The sequence below is a fragment of the Eleutherodactylus coqui genome, chromosome 1, assembly GCF_035609145.1.
Source record: "Eleutherodactylus coqui strain aEleCoq1 chromosome 1, aEleCoq1.hap1, whole genome shotgun sequence".
NCBI classification, from domain to species: Eukaryota; Metazoa; Chordata; class Amphibia; order Anura; family Eleutherodactylidae; genus Eleutherodactylus; species Eleutherodactylus coqui.
The window spans coordinates 16,790,377-16,811,130 of NC_089837.1; the positions used below are offsets into that span (position 1 = coordinate 16,790,377).

At 49.3% G+C, this 20,754-nt stretch overlaps 1 protein-coding gene across 8 annotated transcripts in view; it reads right to left on the reverse strand.

The window, feature by feature from the left end:
* The window catches only part of DTNB (dystrobrevin beta), a 139,942-nt gene that overhangs the window by 19,909 nt on the left and 99,279 nt on the right, over positions 1-20,754 (reverse strand). For 6 of the 8 annotated variants that reach the window (XM_066594403.1, XM_066594404.1, XM_066594405.1 and 3 more), the window contains exons 10-15: positions 19,244-19,321; positions 12,607-12,690; positions 10,244-10,331; positions 9,849-9,934; positions 9,374-9,487; positions 5,039-5,135 (exon numbers count right to left, since the gene is read on the reverse strand). In XM_066594403.1, coding sequence (XP_066450500.1) covers positions 5,039-5,135; positions 9,374-9,487; positions 9,849-9,934; positions 10,244-10,331; positions 12,607-12,690; positions 19,244-19,321 — 547 coding nt within the window. The remainder of the gene's footprint in view (positions 1-5,038; positions 5,136-9,373; positions 9,488-9,848; positions 9,935-10,243; positions 10,332-12,606; positions 12,691-19,243; positions 19,322-20,754) is intronic. The other 2 variants (XM_066594407.1, XM_066594406.1) reach the window with 1 other exon arrangement.

Genomic DNA, 20,754 nt, shown 5'->3' on the forward strand with positions numbered 1-20,754 from the left:
AGTAGATCCCATGACGTGTGTATAATGACTGCTATAATAAGGGATCAGTTCTGGAGTAGATCCCATGACGTGTGTATAATGACTGCTATAATAAGGGATCAGTTCTGGAGTAGATCCCATGACGTGTGTATAATGACTGCTATAATAAGGGATCAGTTCTGGAGTAGATCCCATGACGTGTGTATAATGACTGCTATAATAAGGGATCAGTTCTGGAGTAGATCCCATGACGTGTGTATAATGACTGCTATAATGAGGTGATCAGTTCTGGAGTAGATCACATGACGTGTGTATAATGATTGCTATAATGAGGGATCAGTTCTGGAGTAGATCACATGACGTGTGTATAATGACTGCTATAATGAGATGATCAGCTATGTAACAGATGACGTGATATGGGACGTGGAATCATTTCTGCAGTAGATCCCAAAGGGAGTCATGTACACAATGGCTGCTATAATGAGGGATCAGTTCTGGGGATAGATCACATGACGTGTGTATAATGACTGCTATAATGAGGGATCAGTTCTGGAGTAGATCACATGACGTGTGTAATGACCGGTATAATGAGGTGATCAGCTATGTAACAGATGACGTGATACGGGACGTGGAATCATTTCTGCAGTAGATCCCAAAGGGAGTCGTGTATACAATGACTGCTATAATGAGGGATCAGTTCTGGAGTAGATCACATGACGTGTGTAATGACCGGTATAATGAGGTGATCAGCTATGTAACAGATGACGTGATACGGGACGTGGAATCATTTCTGCAGTAGATCCCAAAGGGAGTCGTGTATACAATGACTGCTATAATGAGGGATCAGTTCTGGAGTAGATCACATGACGTGTGTAATGACCGGTATAATGAGGTGATCAGCTATGTAACAGATGACGTGATACGGGACGTGGAATCATTTCTGCAGTAGATCCCAAAGGGAGTCGTGTATACAATGACTGCTATAATGAGGGATCAGTTCTGGAGTAGATCACATGACGTGTGCATAATGACCGATATAATGAGGTGATCAGCTATGGAACAGATAATGTGATACGGGACGTGGAATCATTTCTGCAGTAGATCCCAAGGGAAGTCGTGTATACAATGACTGCTATAATGAGGAATCAGTTCTGGAGTAGATCACATGACGTGTGCATAATGAGATGATCAGCCATGTAACATGATATGATGCAAGACGGGGAATCACTTCTGCAGTAGACCACAAGAGGAGTCGTGTACACAATGACTGCTATAATGAGGGATCAGTTCCGGAGTAGATCACATGATGTGTGTATAATGAGGTGATGAGCCATGTAACAGATGATGTGATCTACTGCAGAAATGATTCCATGTCCTGCATCATAAGAGGAGTTGTGTATATATTGCCTAGCATAATGAGGTAATCAGCTATGGAATAGATCCGGTGAATCAGGATAAACACAATGGCGCGTGTATAATTAGTATAAAGAGATGATTGGCTATGGAACTGATGAAATGATATGGGTTGTGGAATCATTGCTGTAGTAGATCACAAGAGGAGTAGTGTATATAATGAGGAGATCAGCTATGGAATAGATCACATGAATACGCAATGATCAGTATGATAAGGGAATCAGTCCTACAGTAAATCACAAGGGAAGGTCATATATAATAACCAGTATGATAGTGGATCAGTTCTTGACTAGATCACATCAGCTGGGATGGATGCAATGATTAATACAATGAAGGGATCGGTTTAGGAACAGATCACCTGACTAACATTAGAAAGACATAATGGAGGGGATCAACTGTGAAATAGATTACATGATCAGTATAATGAGAAAATCAGCTGCGCAATAGATTACATGATGGAGGCAATGACCATTAGGATAAGGAGATCAGCTCCAGAGTCGGTCATGTAATCTCCAATGACTGGTATGAAGAATATGCTGAGCAGATAATGACCGGTAGACCAGACTGATCAGAGGTAGAATGGACGTTTAGTCCCCGGATGGACACAGAACCCATTTAATGAGATTGTCTCTGGAATAGATCACTTGATTCAGGATGTAGGCAATGATTCTGGATTAGGGGGGCCTAACCCAGGGTAAATGCAATGGGGAGACCTGATCACCGGCCGTGGGCCACGATACTGATGGAGAAAGTTGCAAATGTAGGTGCGCACCCGATTTACCCCAAAACACTCAACAATTGATTGAAGAGGGCGCATGGATTAGCGGGATCACACAACACACAACATGACCAGCGCAACATTACACTTCTGGAGTAGATGATATGATGCAACATGTGATCCTTTCATGCCACCTGCATTGTTCCCAACTACAATAGATCACATGAGCCAGGATATACACAGTGATCAGTTCAAGAGTCGATCACATGAGCTTTGATTTATACATCAGCTCTCCAACAGATCACAAGATCAATGACGCATGCAACGACCAATGAGGAGATCAGCTCTAGAATAGATCACACAAATGAAAGACTAGTACAATGTGGGAGTGGATTCTGGTATACATGATCTGTCCACTACAACCAGCCTGAGGAGATCAGTCCTGGAACAGAGAAAATGTGGGAGGTATGCAATGACCAATATAATAACGGAGATCAGCTCTGGAGTGGATCACATGATCTAGCAAGTACATAATAACAGCTATAATGAGAGATCTATTGGGAGGCAGATCACATGATTCAGAATGAACATATCGACAGGTATAATGAGGGGATCTGTTATGGAATAAAGTAGATCACATAATGCAGGATGTACATGATGACCACTATAAATCAAGAGATCAGCTGAGGAGTAGATCCCAGGATCCAGGATGTACAGATCATCAGTATAATGAGGGATCTGTTGTGGAATAGATCACATGATCAAGAATGTATATAATGATCGATATAATGAGAGTGATCAGATCTGGAGCATATCATGATTCAGGAAGCACATAATAACCAGTATAATCAGGAGATCACTTTAGGAATAGATCGCATGATCCACGATACACATAACGGCCGGTTTAATGAGAGATCTGCTGTGGAATACGTCACCTGATCTAGAAATGTATATAACTACTGGCATAATTGGGTAATACGTTGTGAAGTAAATCACGAGCCAGGATCTACATAATGACCAGTATAGTGAGGAATCTGTTGCAGAATAGATCATGTGATCTAGGATGTATATAATGGCTGGTAAAATTAGATGATCAGTTGTGGAGGTAGATCACGTGATCCAGAATGTATGTAATAATCAGTATAATGAGGGATCTGCTGCAGGATAGATGACATGATCTGCATAATGAGAATGATCAGTTCTGGAGAGGATCAAATAATCCAGGAAGTACATAATTTGTAGATCTGTTGTGGAATACATCACATGATCCAGCATGTAAAGAACGACTGATGGAATGAGGGATCAGTTGTGGAATACATAAAATGATCTAGGATGTATATAATGACCAGTATAATGGGGTGATCTGTTGTGATGCAGGATGTACACAAGGACGAGTGCAATGAGGGATCTATTGTGGAGTGGATCACTAGGCCTGGATTGCATCACTGTACAGTCCGTCCCAGAAATATTTAACCTGCTGCAGTACATGGACTTCTCCTCTAGGTGACAGCCGGCAGGCGCCCCCTCAGTATACGAATGACAGCTTCAATCTCATGAACATCATGCACCGGATCATACAGCGAATCCGCTGCTCCCAGTAATCATGATGTTAGACACCAGGGGGCGGTGTGAGGGATTACATACATAACCGAGGCAGAAATCCAGCCAATGTCCTAAGTGAGCCAAATACACTCTTTGTTAAAAAAAACAAACAAAAAAAAAACAAAAACCACCCTCGCCCCCAGAAGAAGCTGTTGTGCTGCTGCAGTACTCTGCATGCAGTTCCATCTCAGGCAGATAATGATGAGAGTTGTGGTGATTAGATGGACGGTCTTGTCCCCGGAGGCCCTAAAATTGGTTCCCCCCTTGGCCTATAAGAGGCTCTCGGAGGCTCCTTGTGTGTAGTGACCTCTTCTTCCGCTTGTAGAGCTTGTTGACCACTAGACGCCTCTACAACGCAGGGAAGAGATTTCACCCCGTTACCAGAGGGGGACGCATTATTGGGGTGTGAGGAGCTGGATGGTCGTAGCAATGAATTGTCCCCCACCGGGCCGTTCTGACCAGATTGTTAGGGGGTGTTGGGACCAGTGGATGTGTGAGGGCAGGCAAGGTGACCGGGCTCAGAATACCCCCTACAGACCACCAGTAGGGAGGAGTGTCTGTCCAGACTGTTAGGAGGTGTTGGGACCAGTAGATGTGTGAGGGCACACAAGGTGACCGGGCTCAGGACCCCCCTACAGACCACCAGTAGAGAGGAGCGTCTGACCAGACTGTTAGGAGGTGTTGGGACCAGTGGATGGGGGCACACAAGGTGACCGGGCTCAGGACCCCCCTACAGACCACCAGTAGAGAGGAGCATCTGACCAGACTGTTAGGAGGTGTTGGGACCAGTGGATGGGGACACACAAGGTGACTGGGCTCAGGACGCAACCTACAGACCACCAGTAGAGAGGAGCGTCTGACCAGACTGTTAGGAGGTGTTGGGACCAGTGGATGGGGGCACACAAGGTGACCAGGCTCAGGACCCCCCTACAGACCACCAGTAGAGAGGAGCGTCTGACCAGACTGTTAGGAGGTGTTGGGACCAGTGGATGGGGACACACAAGGTGACTGGGCTGAGGACGCCCCCTACAGACCACCAGTAGAGAGAAGCGTCTGACCAGACTGTTAGGAGGTGTTGGGACCAGTGGATGTGTGAGGGCACACATGGTGACCAGGCTCAGGACCCCCCTACAGACCACCAGTAGAGAGCAGCATCTGACCAGACTGTTAGGAGGTGTTGGGACCAGTGGATGGGGGCACACAAGGTGACCGGGTTAAGGACCCCCTCATGTTCTAGTTCCCCACTACGCAGCCTTGCCGTGATTCTGCTTCTCGCCACTGTGACCAGCACTGTGCGCCCGATTGGTGGCCTCCATTGGTTCTTACCTTCAGCAATTTCATCAGCCCCTCCAGCTGCACCATCAGCTCCCTCCGACTCTCCTGAAGAGCTGACATTCTCTGCTCCAGCTCATCCTTCCTCTGCCTGTGGACAGAGCACGCACATTAATCCTGGAGGCAGCTGAGACGGTTTCCTAGGTCTCCCTCCATCCCCGGGTTAATGCAGTACCAGGCATCACCTCCCAGGGTCATGCCAGCCACTCTTACTGTGATATTAGTCACTAAATGGTCAGGAAGGAAAGGGATAACACAGAATTCTCTTCATGAAATACTGTGAGGTGGGAGACTTTCAGACGTGGCAATGAATGGGTTAATACAATATAGGCTAATGCTACAAGAAAGGGGTTTATGTGGGACAGTCTTTGCCTTACAGAGAAGGGGTTAAGATGAGAGTCCTTGTCTGTGTAGTAATCAAGGGGTTAAGGGGGGAACGGCATTTCTGAAATAATGAAAGAATGTAATGAAGGGGTTGAGGCGAGTGTTGTCTGTGGGCTGTAATGAAGGGGTTGAGGTGAGTGCTGTCTGTGGGCTGTAATGAAGGGGTTGAGGTGAGTGCTGTCTGTGGGCTGTAATGAAGGGGTTGAGGCGAGTGTTGTCTGTGGGCTGTAATGAAGGGGTTGAGGTGAGTGCTGTCTGTGGGCTGTAATGAAGGGGTTGAGGTGAGTGTTGTCTGTGGGCTGCAATGAAGGGGTTGAGGCGAGTGTTGTCTGTAGGGGTGTAATGAAGGGGTTGAGGTGAGAGTTGTCTGTGGGGCTGTAATGAAGGGGTTGAGGTGAGTGCTGTCTGTAGGGGTGTAATGAAGGGGTTGAGGTGAGTGCTGTCTGTGGGCTGTAATGAAGGGGTTGAGGTGAGTTGTCTGTGGGGCTGTAATGAAGGGGTTGAGGTGAGAGTTGTCTGTAGTGATGTAATGAAGGGGTTGAGGCGAGTGTTGTCTCTTGGGCTGTAATGAAGGGATTGAGGCGAGTGCTGTCTGTGGGGCTGTAATGAAGGAGTTGAGGAGAGTGTTGTCTGGGGCTGTAATGAAGGAGTTGAGGTGAGTGTTGTCTGTGGGGCTGTAATGAAGGAGTTGAGGTGAGTGTTGTCTGTGGGGCTGTAATGAAGGAGTTGAGGTGAGTGTTGTCTGTGGGGCTGTAATGAAGGGGTTGAGGCGAGTGTTGTCTGTGGGGCTGTAATGAAGGGGTTGAGGTGAGAGTTGTCTGTAGTGATGTAATGAAGGGGTTGAGGCAAGTGTTGCCTCTTGGGCTGTAATGAAGGGATTGAGGCGAGTGCTGTCTGTGGGGCTGTAATGAAGGAGTTGAGGTGAGTTGTCTGTGGGGCTGTAATGAAGGAGTTGAGGTGAGTTGTCTGTGGGGCTGTAATGAAGGGGTTGAGGCGAGTGTTTTCTGTGGGCTGTAATGAAGGGGTTGAGGCGAGTGTTGTCTGTGGGCTGTAATGAAGGGGTCGAGGTGAGTGTTGTCTGTGGGGCTGTAATGAAGGGGTTGAGGTGAGTGTTGTCTGTGGGGCTGTAATGAAGGGGTTGAGGTGAGTGTTGTCTGTGGGGCTGTAATGAAGGGGTCGAGGTGAGTGTTGTCTGTGGGCTGTAATGAAGGGGTCGAGGAGAGTGTTGTCTGTGGCCTGTAATGAAGGGGTTGAGGTGAGTGTTGTCTGTGGCCTATAATGAAGGGGTTGAGGTGAGTGTTGTCTGTGGGCTGTAGTGAAGGGGTTGAGGTGAGTGTTGTCTGTGGGCTGTAATGAAGGGGTTGAGGCGAGTGTTGTCTGTGGGGCTGTAATGAAGGGGTTGAGGTGAGTGTTGTCTGTGGGGCTGTAATGAAGGGGTTGAGGTGAGTGTTCTCTGTGGGGCTGTAATGAAGGAGTTGAGGTGTGTGTTCTCTGTGGGGCTGTAATGAAGGGGTTGAGGCGAGTTCTCTGTGGGCTGTAATGAAGGGGTTGAGGTGAGTGTTGTCTGTGGGCTGTAATGAAGGGGTTGAGGTGAGTGTTGTCTGTGGGCTGTAATGAAGGGGTTGAGGTGAGTGTTGTCTGCGGGCTCTAATTAAGGGGTTGAGGTGAGTGTTGTCTGTGGGCTGTAATGAAGGGGTTGAGGCGAGTGTTGTCTGTGGGGCTGTAATGAAGGAGTTGAGGCGAGAGTTGTCTGTAGTGATGTAATGAAGGGGTTGAGGCAAGAGTTGTCTCTTGGGCTGTAATGAAGGGATTGAGGCGAGTGCTGTCTGTGGGGCTGTAATGAAGGGGTTGAGGCGAGTGCTGTCTGTGGGGCTGTAATGAAGGGGTTGAGGTGAGTGCTGTCTGTGGGGCTGTAATGAAGGGGTTGAGGCGAGTGCTGTCTGTGGGGCTGTAATGAAGGGGTTGAGGCGAGTGCTGTCTGTGGGGCTGTAATGAAGGGGTTGAGGTGAGTGCTGTCTGTGGGGCTGTAATGAAGGGGTTGAGGCGAGTGCTGTCTGGGGCTGTAATGAAGGGCTTGAGGTAAGTGCTGTCTGGGGCTGTAATGAAGGGGTTGAGGTGAGTGCTGTCTGTGGGGGTGTAATGAAGAGGTTGAGGCGAGTGTTGTCTGTGGGGCTGTAATGAAGGGGTTAAGGTGAGTGTTGTCTGTGGGGCTGTAATGAAGGGGTTGAGGTGAGTGTTGTCTGTGGGGCTGTAATGAAGGGGTTGAGGTGAGAGTTGTCTGTAGTGATGTAATGAAGGGGTTGAGGCGAGTGTTGCCTCTTGGGCTGTAATGAAGGGATTGAGGCGAGTGTTGTCTCTTGGGCTGTAATGAAGGGGTTGAGGCGAGTGTTGTCTCTTGGGCTGTAATGAAGGGATTGAGGCGAGTGCTGTCTGTGGGGCTGTAATGAAGGAGTTGAGGTGAGTGTTGTCTGTGGGGCTGTAATGAAGGAGTTGAGGTGAGTGTTGTCTGTGGGGCTGTAATGAAGGGGTTGAGGCGAGTGTTGTCTGTGGGGCTGTAATGTAGGGGTTGAGGTGAGAGTTGTCTGTAGTGATGTAATGAAGGGGTTGAGGCAAGTGTTGCCTCTTGGGCTGTAATGAAGGGATTGAGGCGAGTGCTGTCTGTGGGGCTGTAATGAAGGAGTTGAGGTGAGTTGTCTGTGGGGCTGTAATGAAGGGGTTGAGGTGAGTGTTGTCTGTGGGCTGTAATGAAGGGGATGAGGCGAGTGTTGTCTGTAGGGCTGTAATGAAGGGGTTGAGGCGAGTGTTGTCTGTGGGCTGTAATGAAGGGGTTGAGGTGAGTGTTGTCTGTGGGCTGTAATGAAGGGGTTGAGGTGAGTGCTGTCTGTGGGCTGTAATGAAGGGGTTGAGGTGAGTGTTGTCTGTGGGCTGTAATGAAGGGGTTGAGGCGAGTGTTGTCTGTGGGCTGTAATGAAGGGGTTGAGGTGAGTGTTGTCTGTGGGCTGTAATAAAGGCGTTGAGGTGAGTGTTGTCTGTGGGCTGTAATGAAGGGGTTGAGGCGAGTGTTGTCTGTGGGCTGTAATGAAGGGGTTGAGGTGAGTGTTGTCTGTGGGTTGTAATGAAGGGGTTGAGGTGAGTGTTGTCTGTGGGCTGTAATGAAGGGGTTGAGGTGAGTGTTGTCTGTGGGCTGTAATGAAGGGGTTGAGGTGAGTGTTGTCTGTGGGCTGTAATGAAGGGGTTGAGGTGAGTGTTGTCTGTGGGCTGTAATGAAGGGGTTGAGGCGAGTGTTGTCTGTGGGCTGTAATGAAGGGGTTGAGGTGAGTGTTGTCTGTGGGCTGTAATAAAGGCGTTGAGGTGAGTGTTGTCTGTGGGTTGTAATGAAGGGGTTGAGGTGAGTGTTGTCTGTGGGCTGTAATGAAGGGGTTGAGGTGAGTGTTGTCTGTGGGTTGTAATGAAGGGGTTGAGGTGAGTGCTGTCTGTGGGCTGTAATGAAGGGGTTGAGGTGAGTGTTGTCTGTGGGCTGTAATGAAGAGGTTCAGGAGAGTGTTGTCTGTGGGCTGTAATGAAGGGGTTGAGGTGAGTGTTGCCTGTGGGGCTGTAATGAAGGGGTTGAGGCGAGTGTTGTCTGTGGGGCTGTAATGAAGGGGTTGAGGCGAGTGTTGTCTGTGGGGCTGTAATGAAGGGGTTGAGGCGAGAGTTGTCTGTGGGCTGTAATGAAGGGGTTGAGGCGAGAGTTGTCTGTGGGGCTGTAATGAAGGGGTTAAAATGAAAGCAGTGCCCCCCCGTTTCTGTTGCAGTAATAAAGGGGTTAAGGAGGAATCGTCTCGCTGTGATTGGCTGCTGTAGGTGATCAGGACATCTTAGCGCCCTCATAACTGCAGTCCAGCAGGCAGTGAGGCGTCACGTGACAGGACCGCCGCCGCCTCTCCCCCCCCCCCCGACACTTACCGCAGCAGCCGCAGCTCGGCCAGCAGGGTGGGGTTCTGCTGCGCTTTCTCGGGGGTGGGCTGCGAGGCTTGTTCGTGCTCCAGGCGCAGCCGCTGAATCTCCTGTAGGATCTCTCTGCAATGACAACATGGGACAGACGTCCGTCACAGAGCTGCAGTGAGGCTCCGCCCTCTGCGCTGCTCATATAGCTATATCCCACCCATGGCTTACGCCGTATGTCAGGACAAACCATCATAATACACCCACGTAATCCTCCTTTCCCACTGCTCAGCCTGTGTGTCAGTCTTCAATGCTGTTTTGGCATTCTATTCAAGAACCAGGAAGCTCAGGATGAACAGAGCTAAAGGTCCTGACAAGTGAGTCTGCTGCGGTGCACAACACACGCAGCTATTAACAATGACCCGCACCCCATACTCCGCTCACTCCCCATGCTGTTTTGTACGTGTAACGTCATGGCGGACGCTCGCGGTCTTACCTGTTCTTATTCTCCAGCTCGGCGATCAGCTGTCGCTGCTGTTTGTTGGCGTCAAAGTTAAAGCTGAGTTCAGCTGGCGGCCGAGGCTGCGGAGGGGAACATGAGAAGGTGTGACAATATGTCTGATTACTCCAGACACATCCAGAGCTGCAGACACAACTTATACCTCCCTGCTGCCCCCTGCTGGTTTAGGGTCTGTGCAGCTCTGGGTGTGACTAGAGTACAGCACAGGAAGAAAGGATTGGTAGGAAATGAGAGAAGTGGTTGACAGAATATACTGATGTTGGGAGGAGGAGCCAGGCATTAGCTGCAGCTCCGGCTGTGACTGGAGTAGAAGAGCATGTATAGTTGGGGTACAAGTTAGGAAGAACGCAAGTCAACAGTCAGTTACTCACGGAGTTCCCGGCTTCTGCAGCGAGTCTGGCGGCGTACCGAGCAATGAGACGATGCTCCTCATCTAGACGGCTGGGGCTGTCCAGCACACTGTCAAGGGAAGCACAACACCACATGAGCGCAATTGTATCACTCCCATCATCCCTGACCGCAGGAGCTCACAATCTAATCCCCCCATCACACACAATGTATCACTCCCATCATCCCTGACCCCAGGAGCTCACAATCTAATCTCCCCATCACACACAAGGTATCACTCCCATCATCCCTGACCCCAGGAGCTCACAATCTAATCTCCCATCACATACAATGTATCCCTCCAATCATCCCCGACCCCAGGAGCTCACAATCTAATCCCCCCATCACACACACAATGTATCACTCCCATCATCCCTGACCCCAGGAGCTCACAATCTAATCCCCCATCACACACACAATGTATCACTCCCATCATCCCTGACCCCAGGAGCTCACAATCCAATCCCCCCATCACACACAGTGTATTGCTCTCACCATCCCTGACCCCAGGAGCTCACAATCTAATCCCCCCATCACACACACAATGTATCACTCCCATCATCCCTGACCCCAGGAGCTCACAATCCAATCTCCCCATCACACACAGTGTATCACTCCCATCATCCCTGGCCCCAGGAGCTCACAATCTAATCTCCCCATCACACACAATGTATCACTCCCATCATCCTTAACCCCAGGAGCTCACAATCCAATCTCCCTATCACCCACAGTGTATCGCTCTCACCATCCCTGACCCCAGGAGCTCACAATCTAATCCCCCCCTCACACACAGTGTATCGCTCTCATCATCCCTGACCCCAGGAGCTCACAATCTAATCCCCCCCTCACACACAGTGTATCGCTCTCATCATCCCTGACCCCAGGAGCTCACAATCTAATCCCCCCCTCACACACAGTGTATCACTCCCATCATCCCTGACCCCAGGAGCTCACAATCTAATCCCCCATCACACACACAATGTATCACTCCCATCATCCCTGACCCCAGGAGCTCACAATCCAATCCCCCCATCACACACAGTGTATTGCTCTCACCATCCCTGACCCCAGGAGCTCACAATCTAATCCCCCCCATCACACACAATGTATCACTCCCATCATCCCCGACCCCAGGAGCTCACAATCTAATCTCCCCCATCATACAATGTATCACTCCCATCATCCCTGACCCCAGGAGCTCACAATCTAATCTCCCCATCACACACAATGTATCACTCCCATCATCCCTGGCCCCAGGGGCTCACAATCTAATCTCCCCGTCACACACAATGTATCACTCCCATCATCCCCGACCCCAGGAGCTCACAATCTAATCTCCCCCATCATACAATGTATCACTCCCATCATCCCTGACCCCAGGAGCTCACAATCTAATCTCCCCATCACACACAATGTATCACTCCCATCATCCCTGACCCCAGGAGCTCACAATCTAATCTCCCCGTCACACACAATGCATCACTCTCATCACCCTGGTAGGGACCATGTACTGTGGGGGGGTGATGACCAGTGAGTGGTCACTGCGGGGTATTATTATACAGGGAGCTCCTCAGATTCCCCCCCAGACTGCTCATACAATGGGTGTAGTAGTCCGCACTGGTCATGTGGTCTGGGGGCGGAGCATGCACTGAAGGACCAGGTGGGGGCAGCGTGTTATATTCTGGGGTACGGAACACCCCCCACACTCAATACACTGCAACGCCTCCCGCAGCTCTGTCCAGCAGTAAGATGCCCCAGCAACCAATCACAGTGCAGCGTTCATGTCCTAACTTGCTGTGGTAACGTGAATGCTGCACTGTGATTGGTTGCTGCAGGTGGCCGGGGCATCTTACTGCTGAGAAACCAGGCCCAGCGTGTCAGGGCGTACATGAGGGTGCAAGGTGGGCACCACAGCTACTGACTGCAATGCCAGCTGCTCACCCAGAGGTGATCTTATCCTCCGATCACTGCTAGAGCTGCGCTCAAAAGTTCTGCTATTCACCGGCTGCACAGCAGAGTGAGACAGGGGACTCTGTACGTGGCGTTTGGGGTATACACTATATCCTCCATGGCCACCAGGGGCGCTAGATGCGAAGAGAGCCAACAACAAACCGGCAGAATGGCGAATGCAGCTCTGGATGTGACTGCAGTAGAAGACATAATGTTGTGATGAAATGTTCGCGTAAATCATCCACGTGACTGGAGCGTACGGTGAGGCGCCAACCGTGCTGTGAAGGATTGGGTGCCGCCACGTACCAGACGGGAAATTCCAGCAGTGACCGGCCCTTTAAATCTGTCAGCCATTGATATTAGTTAGATCAGCAGCCAGGCGCCGCCTATCACTAACCGTGTGCCAGTGCGGAGCCGGGCCACATAGTCCGCTATCACGGCATGCTCGTCTGGGAGGCGGCTGTCCATGATGTGCTGGGACCTGGTGACAACAATGTAAACAGCATGAGCACCCCCCGGGGGCCACATAGGTGGTAGCATGCAAGGACATGTAGAATGGAGGCACCCAGGCTTACTGCGAGGGGGCGCACCAGGGAAGCCTGGCACAGAGTCATGCAGCCAGAGAGTAAGAGGCAGCAGCAGGATTGGCAGCGCAGCTTTGGATGTGATTGGAGCATAAGACCAGATCATAAAGTACAGCAGGATGGGCAAAGCACAGCAGAGACTGTAGAGCAGCGTGAAGCCTGACAGATGGGCACCTGCATGAGTGGGCAGAGAAGTGGCAGGAGCAGACAATGGTGGGCACTGGCAGAACACGGCACCCCCTGCCACACTGCGTCACGGACGTAGAGGGAGAGAGACGGGCAGCAGAAGAGACGGGCGGCAGCCCCCCAAGAGCAGCGACACAGAGGAGCAGGAGCAGCGCAGCACACAGATCTGCAGCCCCTTCCTAATCAGCGTCATTCTAAAAGTATCCACTATTTTCAAGAGCTCTGCTTGCTGTCAGTGATTAGAAACATTTTCTAGATCCATAGGATAAAAAAACCTGCACAGATCTCATATCTCACAGCTGAGGGTTTGTTACAATGTGCCAGTCTAAGGGTGCATTCACACGGACAAGTAAACCTGTTATATATTGGACAGCTCCTGCAGTAGGGGTATATAAAGAAAAGACACCCCTGGTATATATGGGACAGGTCCTGCAGTAGTGGTATATACAGAACAGTTACCCCCAGTATATACGGGACAGGTCCTGCAGTACTGGTATATACAGAACAGTCACCCCCGGTATATATGGGACAGGTCCTGCAGTACTGGTATATACAGAACAGTTACCCCCGGTATATATGGGACAGGTCCTGCAGTAGGGGTATATAAAGAAAAGACACCCCCGGTATATATGGGACAGGTCCTGCAGTACTGGTATATACAGAACAGTTACCCCCGGTATATATGGGACAGGTCCTGCAGTACTGGTATATACAGAACAGTTACCCCCGGTATATATGGGACAGGTCCTGCAGTACTGGTATATACAGAACAGTTACCCCGGTATATATGGGACAGGTCCTGCAGTACTGGTATATACAGAACAGTTACCCCCGGTATATACGGGACAAGTCCTGCAGTACTGGTATATACAGAACAGTTACCCCCGGTATATACAGGACAGGTCCTGCAGTACTGGTATATACAGAACAGTCACCCCTCATATATGGGACAGGTCCTGCAGTAGAGGTGTATACAGAAAAGTCACCCCTCATATATGGGACAGGTCCTGCAGTAGAGGTATATACAGAACAGTCACCCCTCATATATGGGACAGGTCCTGCAGTAGTGGTATATACAGAACAGTCACCTACAGTATATATGGGACAGGTCCTGCAGTAGTGGTATATACAGAACAGTTACCCCCGGTATATATGGGACAGGTCCTGCAGTAGTGGTATATACAGAACAGTCACCCCCGGTATATATGGGACAGGTCCTGCAGTCGTGGTATATACAGAACAGTCACCCTCGGTATATATGGGACAGGTCCTGCAGTAATGATATATACAGAACAGTCACTCCTCATATATGGGAGAGGTCCTGCAGTAGTGGTATATACACAACAGTCACCACCGGTATATATGGGACAGGTCCTGCAGTAGTGGTATATACAGAACAGTCACCCCCGGTATATATGGGACAGGTCCTGCAGTACTGGTATATACAGAACAGTCACCCCCGGTATATATGGGACAGGTCCTGCAGTACTGGTATATACAGAACAGTCACCCTCGGTATATATGGGACAGGTCCTGCAGTACTGGTATATACAGAACAGTCACCCCCGGTATATATGGGACAGGTCCTGCAGTACTGGTATATAAAGAACAGTCACCCCCGGTATATACGGGACAGGTCCTGCAGTAGTGGTATATACAGAACAGTCACCCCCGGTATATATGGGACAGGTCCTGCAGTCATAGTATATACAGAACAGTCACTCCTCTTATATATGGGACAGGTCCTGGAGTAATGGTATATACAGAACAGTCACCCCTGGTATATATGGAAGGGGTCCTGCAGTAGTGGTATATACAGAACAGTCAACCCCGGTATATATGGGACAGGTCCTGCAGTCGTGGTATATACAAAACAGTCACTCCTCTTATATATGGGACAGGTCCTGCAGTAGAGGTATATACAGAACAGTCACCCCTCATATATAAATGGGATAGGCTCTGCAGTAGTGGTATATACAGAACAGTCACCCCTCATATAAAAATGGGATAGGCTCTGCAGTAATGGTATATACAGAACAGTCACCTCTCATATATGGGACAGGTCCTGCAGTAGTGGTATATACAGAACAGTCACCCCTCATATAAAAATGGGATAGGCTCTGCAGTAATGGTATATACAGAACAGTCACCTCTCATATATGGGACAGGTCCTGCAGTAATGCTATATACACAACAGTCACCCCTCTTATATATGGGACAGGTCCTGCAGTAGAGGTATATATAGAACAGTCACCTACAGTATATATGGGACAGGTCCTGCAGTAGTGGTATATACAGAACAGTCACCCCTGGTATATATGGGACAGGTCCTGCAGTAGAGGTATATACAGAACAGTCACCACCGGTATATATGGGACAGGTCCTGCAGTAGAGGTATATACAGAACAGTCACCACCGGTATATATGGGACAGGTCCTGCAGTAGTGGTATATACAGAACAGTCACCCCTCATATATGGGACAGGTCCTGCAGTAGTGGTATATACAGAACAGTCACCCCGGTATATATGGGACAGGTCCTGCAGTAGTGGTATATATAGAACAGTCACCCACAGTATATATGGGACAGGTCCTGCAGTAGTGGTATATACAGAACAGTCACCCCGGTATATATGGGACAGGTCCTGCAGTAGTGGTATATATAGAACAGTCACCCACAGTATATATGGGACAGGTCCTGCAGTAGTGGTATATATAGAACAGTCACCCCTCACATATGGGACAGGTCCTGCAGTAGTGGTATATACAGAACAGTCACCCATCATATATGGGACAGGTCCTGCAGTAGTGGTATATACAGAACAGTCACCCCTGTTATATATGGGACAGGTCCTGCAGTAGAGGTATATACAGAACAGTTACCCCCGGTATATATGGGACAGGTCCTGCAGTAGAGGTATATATAGAACAGTCACCCGTCATATATGGGACAGGTCCTGCAGTAGTGGTATATACAGAACAGTCACCCCCGGTATATACGGGACCGGTCCTGCAGTAGTGGAATATACAGAACAGTCACCCCTGTTATATATGGGACAGGTCCTGCAGTAGTGGTATATATAGAACAGTCACCCCTCATATATGGGACAGGTCCTGCAGTAGTGGAATATACAGAACAGTCACCTACAGTATATATGGGACAGGTCCTGCAGGAGTGGTGTATATATAGAACAGTCACCCCTGGTATATATGGGACAGGTCCTGCAGTAGTGGTATATACAGAACAGTCACCCCTCATATATGGGACAGGTCCTGCAGTCGTGGTATATACAGAACAGTCACCCCCGGTATATATAGGACAGGTCCTGCAGTAGTGGTATATATAGAACAGTCACCCCCGGTATATATGGGACAGGTCCTGCAGAAGTGGTATATATAGAACAGTCACCCCTCATATATGGGACAGGTCCTGCAGTAGTGGAATATACAGAACAGTCACCTACAGTATATATGGGACAGGTCCTGCAGTAGTGGTATATACAGAACAGTCACCACCGGTATATATGGGACAGGTCCTGCAGTAGAGGTATATACAGAACAGTTACCCCCGGTATATATGGGACAGGTCCTGCAGTAGTGGTATATACAGAACAGTCACCCCCGGTATATATGGGACAGGTCCTGCAGTCGTGGTATATACAGAACAGTCACCCCCGGTATATATGGGACAGGTCCTGCAGTCGTGGTATATACAGAACAGTCACCCCCGGTATATATGGGACAGGTCCTGCAGTCGTGGTATATATAGAACAGTCACCCCCGGTATATATGGGACAGGTCCTGCAGAAGTGGTATATATAGAACAGTCACCCCTCATATATGGGACAGGTCCTGCAGTAGTGGAATATACAGAACAGTCACCTACAGTATATATGGGACAGGTCCTGCAGTAGTGGTATATACAGAACAGTCACCACCGGTATATATGGGACAGGTCCTGCAGTAGAGGTATATACAGAACAGTTACCCCCGGTATATATGGGACAGGTCCTGCAGTAGTGGTATATACAGAACAGTCACCCCCGGTATATATGGGACAGGTCCTGCAGTCGTGGTATATACAGAACAGTCACCCCCGGTATATATGGGACAGGTCCTGCAGTAGAGGTATATACAGAACAGTCACCCCCGTTATATATGGGACAGGTCCTGCAGTAGAGGTATATACAGAACAGTCACCCCCGTTATATATGGGACAGGTCCTGCAGTAGTGGTATATACAGAACAGTCACCCCTGGTATATACGGGACAGGTCCTGCAGTAGTGGTATATATAGAACAGTCACCCCTGGTATATATGGATCAGGTCCTGCAGTAGTGGTATATACAGAACAGTCACCCCCGGTATATATGGGACAGGTCCTGCAGTAGAGGTATATACAGAACAGTCACCCCCGTTATATATGGGACAGGTCCTGCAGTAGTGGTATATACAGAACAGTCACCCCTGGTATATACGGGACAGGTCCTGCAGTAGTGGTATATATAGAACAGTCACCCCTGGTATATATGGATCAGGTCCTGCAGTAGTGGTATATACAGAACAGTCACCCCCGGTATATATGGGACAGGTCCTGCAGTCATAGTATATACAGAACAGTTACCCCTCTTATTTATGGGACAGATCCTGGAGTAATGGTATATACAGAACAGTCACCCCTGGTATATATGGGACAGGTCCTGCAGTAGTGGTATATACAGAACAGTCACCCCTGTTATATATGGGACAGGTCCTGCAGTAGTGGTATATACAGAACAGTCACCCCTGGTATATATGGAACAGGTCCTGCAGTAGTGGTATATACAGAACAGTTACCCCCGGTATATATGGGACAGGTCCTGCAGTCGTGGTATATACAAAACAGTCACTCCTCTTATATATGGGACAGGTCCTGCAGTAGTGGTATATACAGAACAGTCACCCCTCATATATAAATGGGATAGGTTCTGCAGTAGTGGTATATACAGAACAGTCACCCCTCATATATAAATGGGATAGGCTCTGCAGTAGTGGTATATACAGAACAGTCACCCCTCATATATAAATGGCATAGGCTCTGCAGTAGTGGTATATACAGAACAGTCACCCCTCTTATATATGGGACCGGTTCTGCAGTAGTGGTATATACAGAACAGTCACCCCCGGTATATATGGGACAGGTCCTGCAGTAATGGTATATACAGAACAGTCACCCCTCATATATAAATGGGATAGGCTCTGCAGTAGTGGTATATACAGAACAGTCACCCCTCATATATAAATGGGACAGGTCCTGCAGTAGTGGTATATACATAACAGCCACCTCTCTTATATATGGGACAGGTCCTGCAGTAATGGTATAAACAGAACAGTCACCCTCATTATATATGGGACAGGTCCTGCAGTAGAGGTATATATAGAACAGTCACCCCTGGTATATATGGGGCAGGTCCTGCAGTAATGGTATATACATAACAGTCACCCCTCATATATATGGGACAGGTCCTGCAGTAGTGGTATATACAGAACAGTCACCCCTCATATATAAATGGGATAGGTTCTGCAGTAGGGCTATATACAGAACAGTCACCCCTCATATATAAATGGGATAGGCTCTGCAGTAGTGGTATATACATAACAGTCACCTCTCATATATGGGACAGGTCCTGCAGTAGTGGTATATACAGAACAGTCACCCCTCATATATAAATGGGACAGGTCCTGCAGTAGAGGTATATATAGAACAGTCACCCCCGGTATATATGGGACAGGTCCTGCAGTAATGGTATATACAGAACAGTCACCCCTGGTATATATGGAACAGGTCCTGCAGTCGTGGTATATACAAAACAGTCACTCCTCTTATATATGGGACAGGTCCTGCAGTAGTGGTATATACAGAACAGTCACCCCTGTTATATATGGGACAGGTCCTGCAGTAGTGGTATATACAGAACAGTCACCCCTCATATATAAATGGGACAGGTCCTGCAGTAGAGGTATATATAGAACAGTCACTCCTGTTATATATGGGACAGGTCCTGCAGTAGTGGTATATATAGAACAGTCACCCCTGGTATATACGGGACAGGTCCTGCAGTAGTGGTATATACAGAACAGTCACCCCTGTTATATATGGGACAGGTTTGGTAGTAAGGATATATTCACCATATTGCATACATGGTCATCTAATACTCATCTCTACATTCGCCCCCCCCCATATCCTGCTTGCGCACATCACTGACTCATACAGGCAGACACGTACCTCTTCGTGGGCGTTGGGGCACCGGAGGAGATGTGAGTGACCAGAGCCTCATTCATATTGGATAGAGGGCGGGCTGGGCTGAAGGAGGACAAAAAGAAATTGGGCTTTAATTAACAAAACAAACACAAAAACATAACAGTTCTGTATAATAACCCCACATCACAGCGGCCAGTACCTCCACTATCTCCACCTGTACTATCTGTGTCAGTGTTTACCATAGCTCTGGCATTGCATTCAAAGGCTATGTACAGGAGGTGAAACGATGGCATAAGGGGTGAAGCCATGGAAGTAGGAGCTGCTACAATGTGGAAACCATACTGCAACATACAACATGCGGCCTTTCATAGGGGACACAGCTTACATTCATAGTCACCCCCTTGGCCCCCACAGGCCGCGGTCCAGGGACACTACAGTTGGGTCAGACACATCTAGCACTTCGTACTTTGTCAGCACAGTGTATATGGAGCAGATACTAGCTGACAGAAGTATTGGCGCCCCAGCAGTCCGGTGCGGTCACCTGATGTGTGAGCATTACGTAGAAAGGAGAGAATTACACAGAAGACCCCAATACAGAAACCATCAGATGCCCCCAGGTGAAGAGCCAACAACGGGGTCTGGTGGTGGGATGTCACCAGGTGTAGAGCTGACAACGGGGTCTGGTGGTGGGATGCCACCAGGTGTAGAGCTGACAACGGGGTCTGGTGGTGGGATGTCACCAGGTGTAGAGCCAACAACGGGGTCTGGTGGTGGGATGTCACCAGGTGTAGAGCTGACAATGGGGTCTGGTGGTGGGATGCCACCAGGTGTAGAGCTGACAACGGGGTCTGGTGGTGGGATGCCACCAGGTGTAGAGCTGACAACGGGCTCTGGTGGGGGGATGTCACCAGGTGTAGAGCTGACAACGGGGTCTGGTGGTGGGATGTCACCAGGTGTAGAGAGGACAATGGTGTCTGGTGGGAGGATGTCACCAGGTGTAGAGCTGACAACAGGGTCTGCTGGTGGGATGTCACCAGGTGTAGAGCTGACAATGGTGTCTGGTGGGAGGATGTCACCAGGTGTAGAGCTGACAATGGGGTCTGGTGGTGGGATGCCACCAGGTGTAGAGCTGACAACGGGGTCTGGTGGTGGGATGCCACCAGGTGTAGAGCTGACAACGGGGTCTGGTGGTGGGATGCCACCAGGTGTAGAGCTGACAACGGGCTCTGGTGGGGGGATGTCACCAGGTGTAGAGCTGACAACGGGGTCTGGTGGTGGGATGTCACCAGGTGTAGAGCTGACAACGGAGTCTGGTGGTGGGATGCCACCAGGTGTAGAGCTGACAACGGGCTCTGGTGGGGGGATGTCACCAGGTGTAGAGCTGACAATGGGGTCTGGTGGTGGGATGTCACCAGGTGTAGAGCTGACAACGGAGTCTGGTGGGTGGGGGGGATGTCACCAGGTGTAGAGCTGATAGCGGGGTCTGGTGGTGAGAGGTCACCAAGTGTAGAGCTGACAATAGAGTCTGTTGGGGG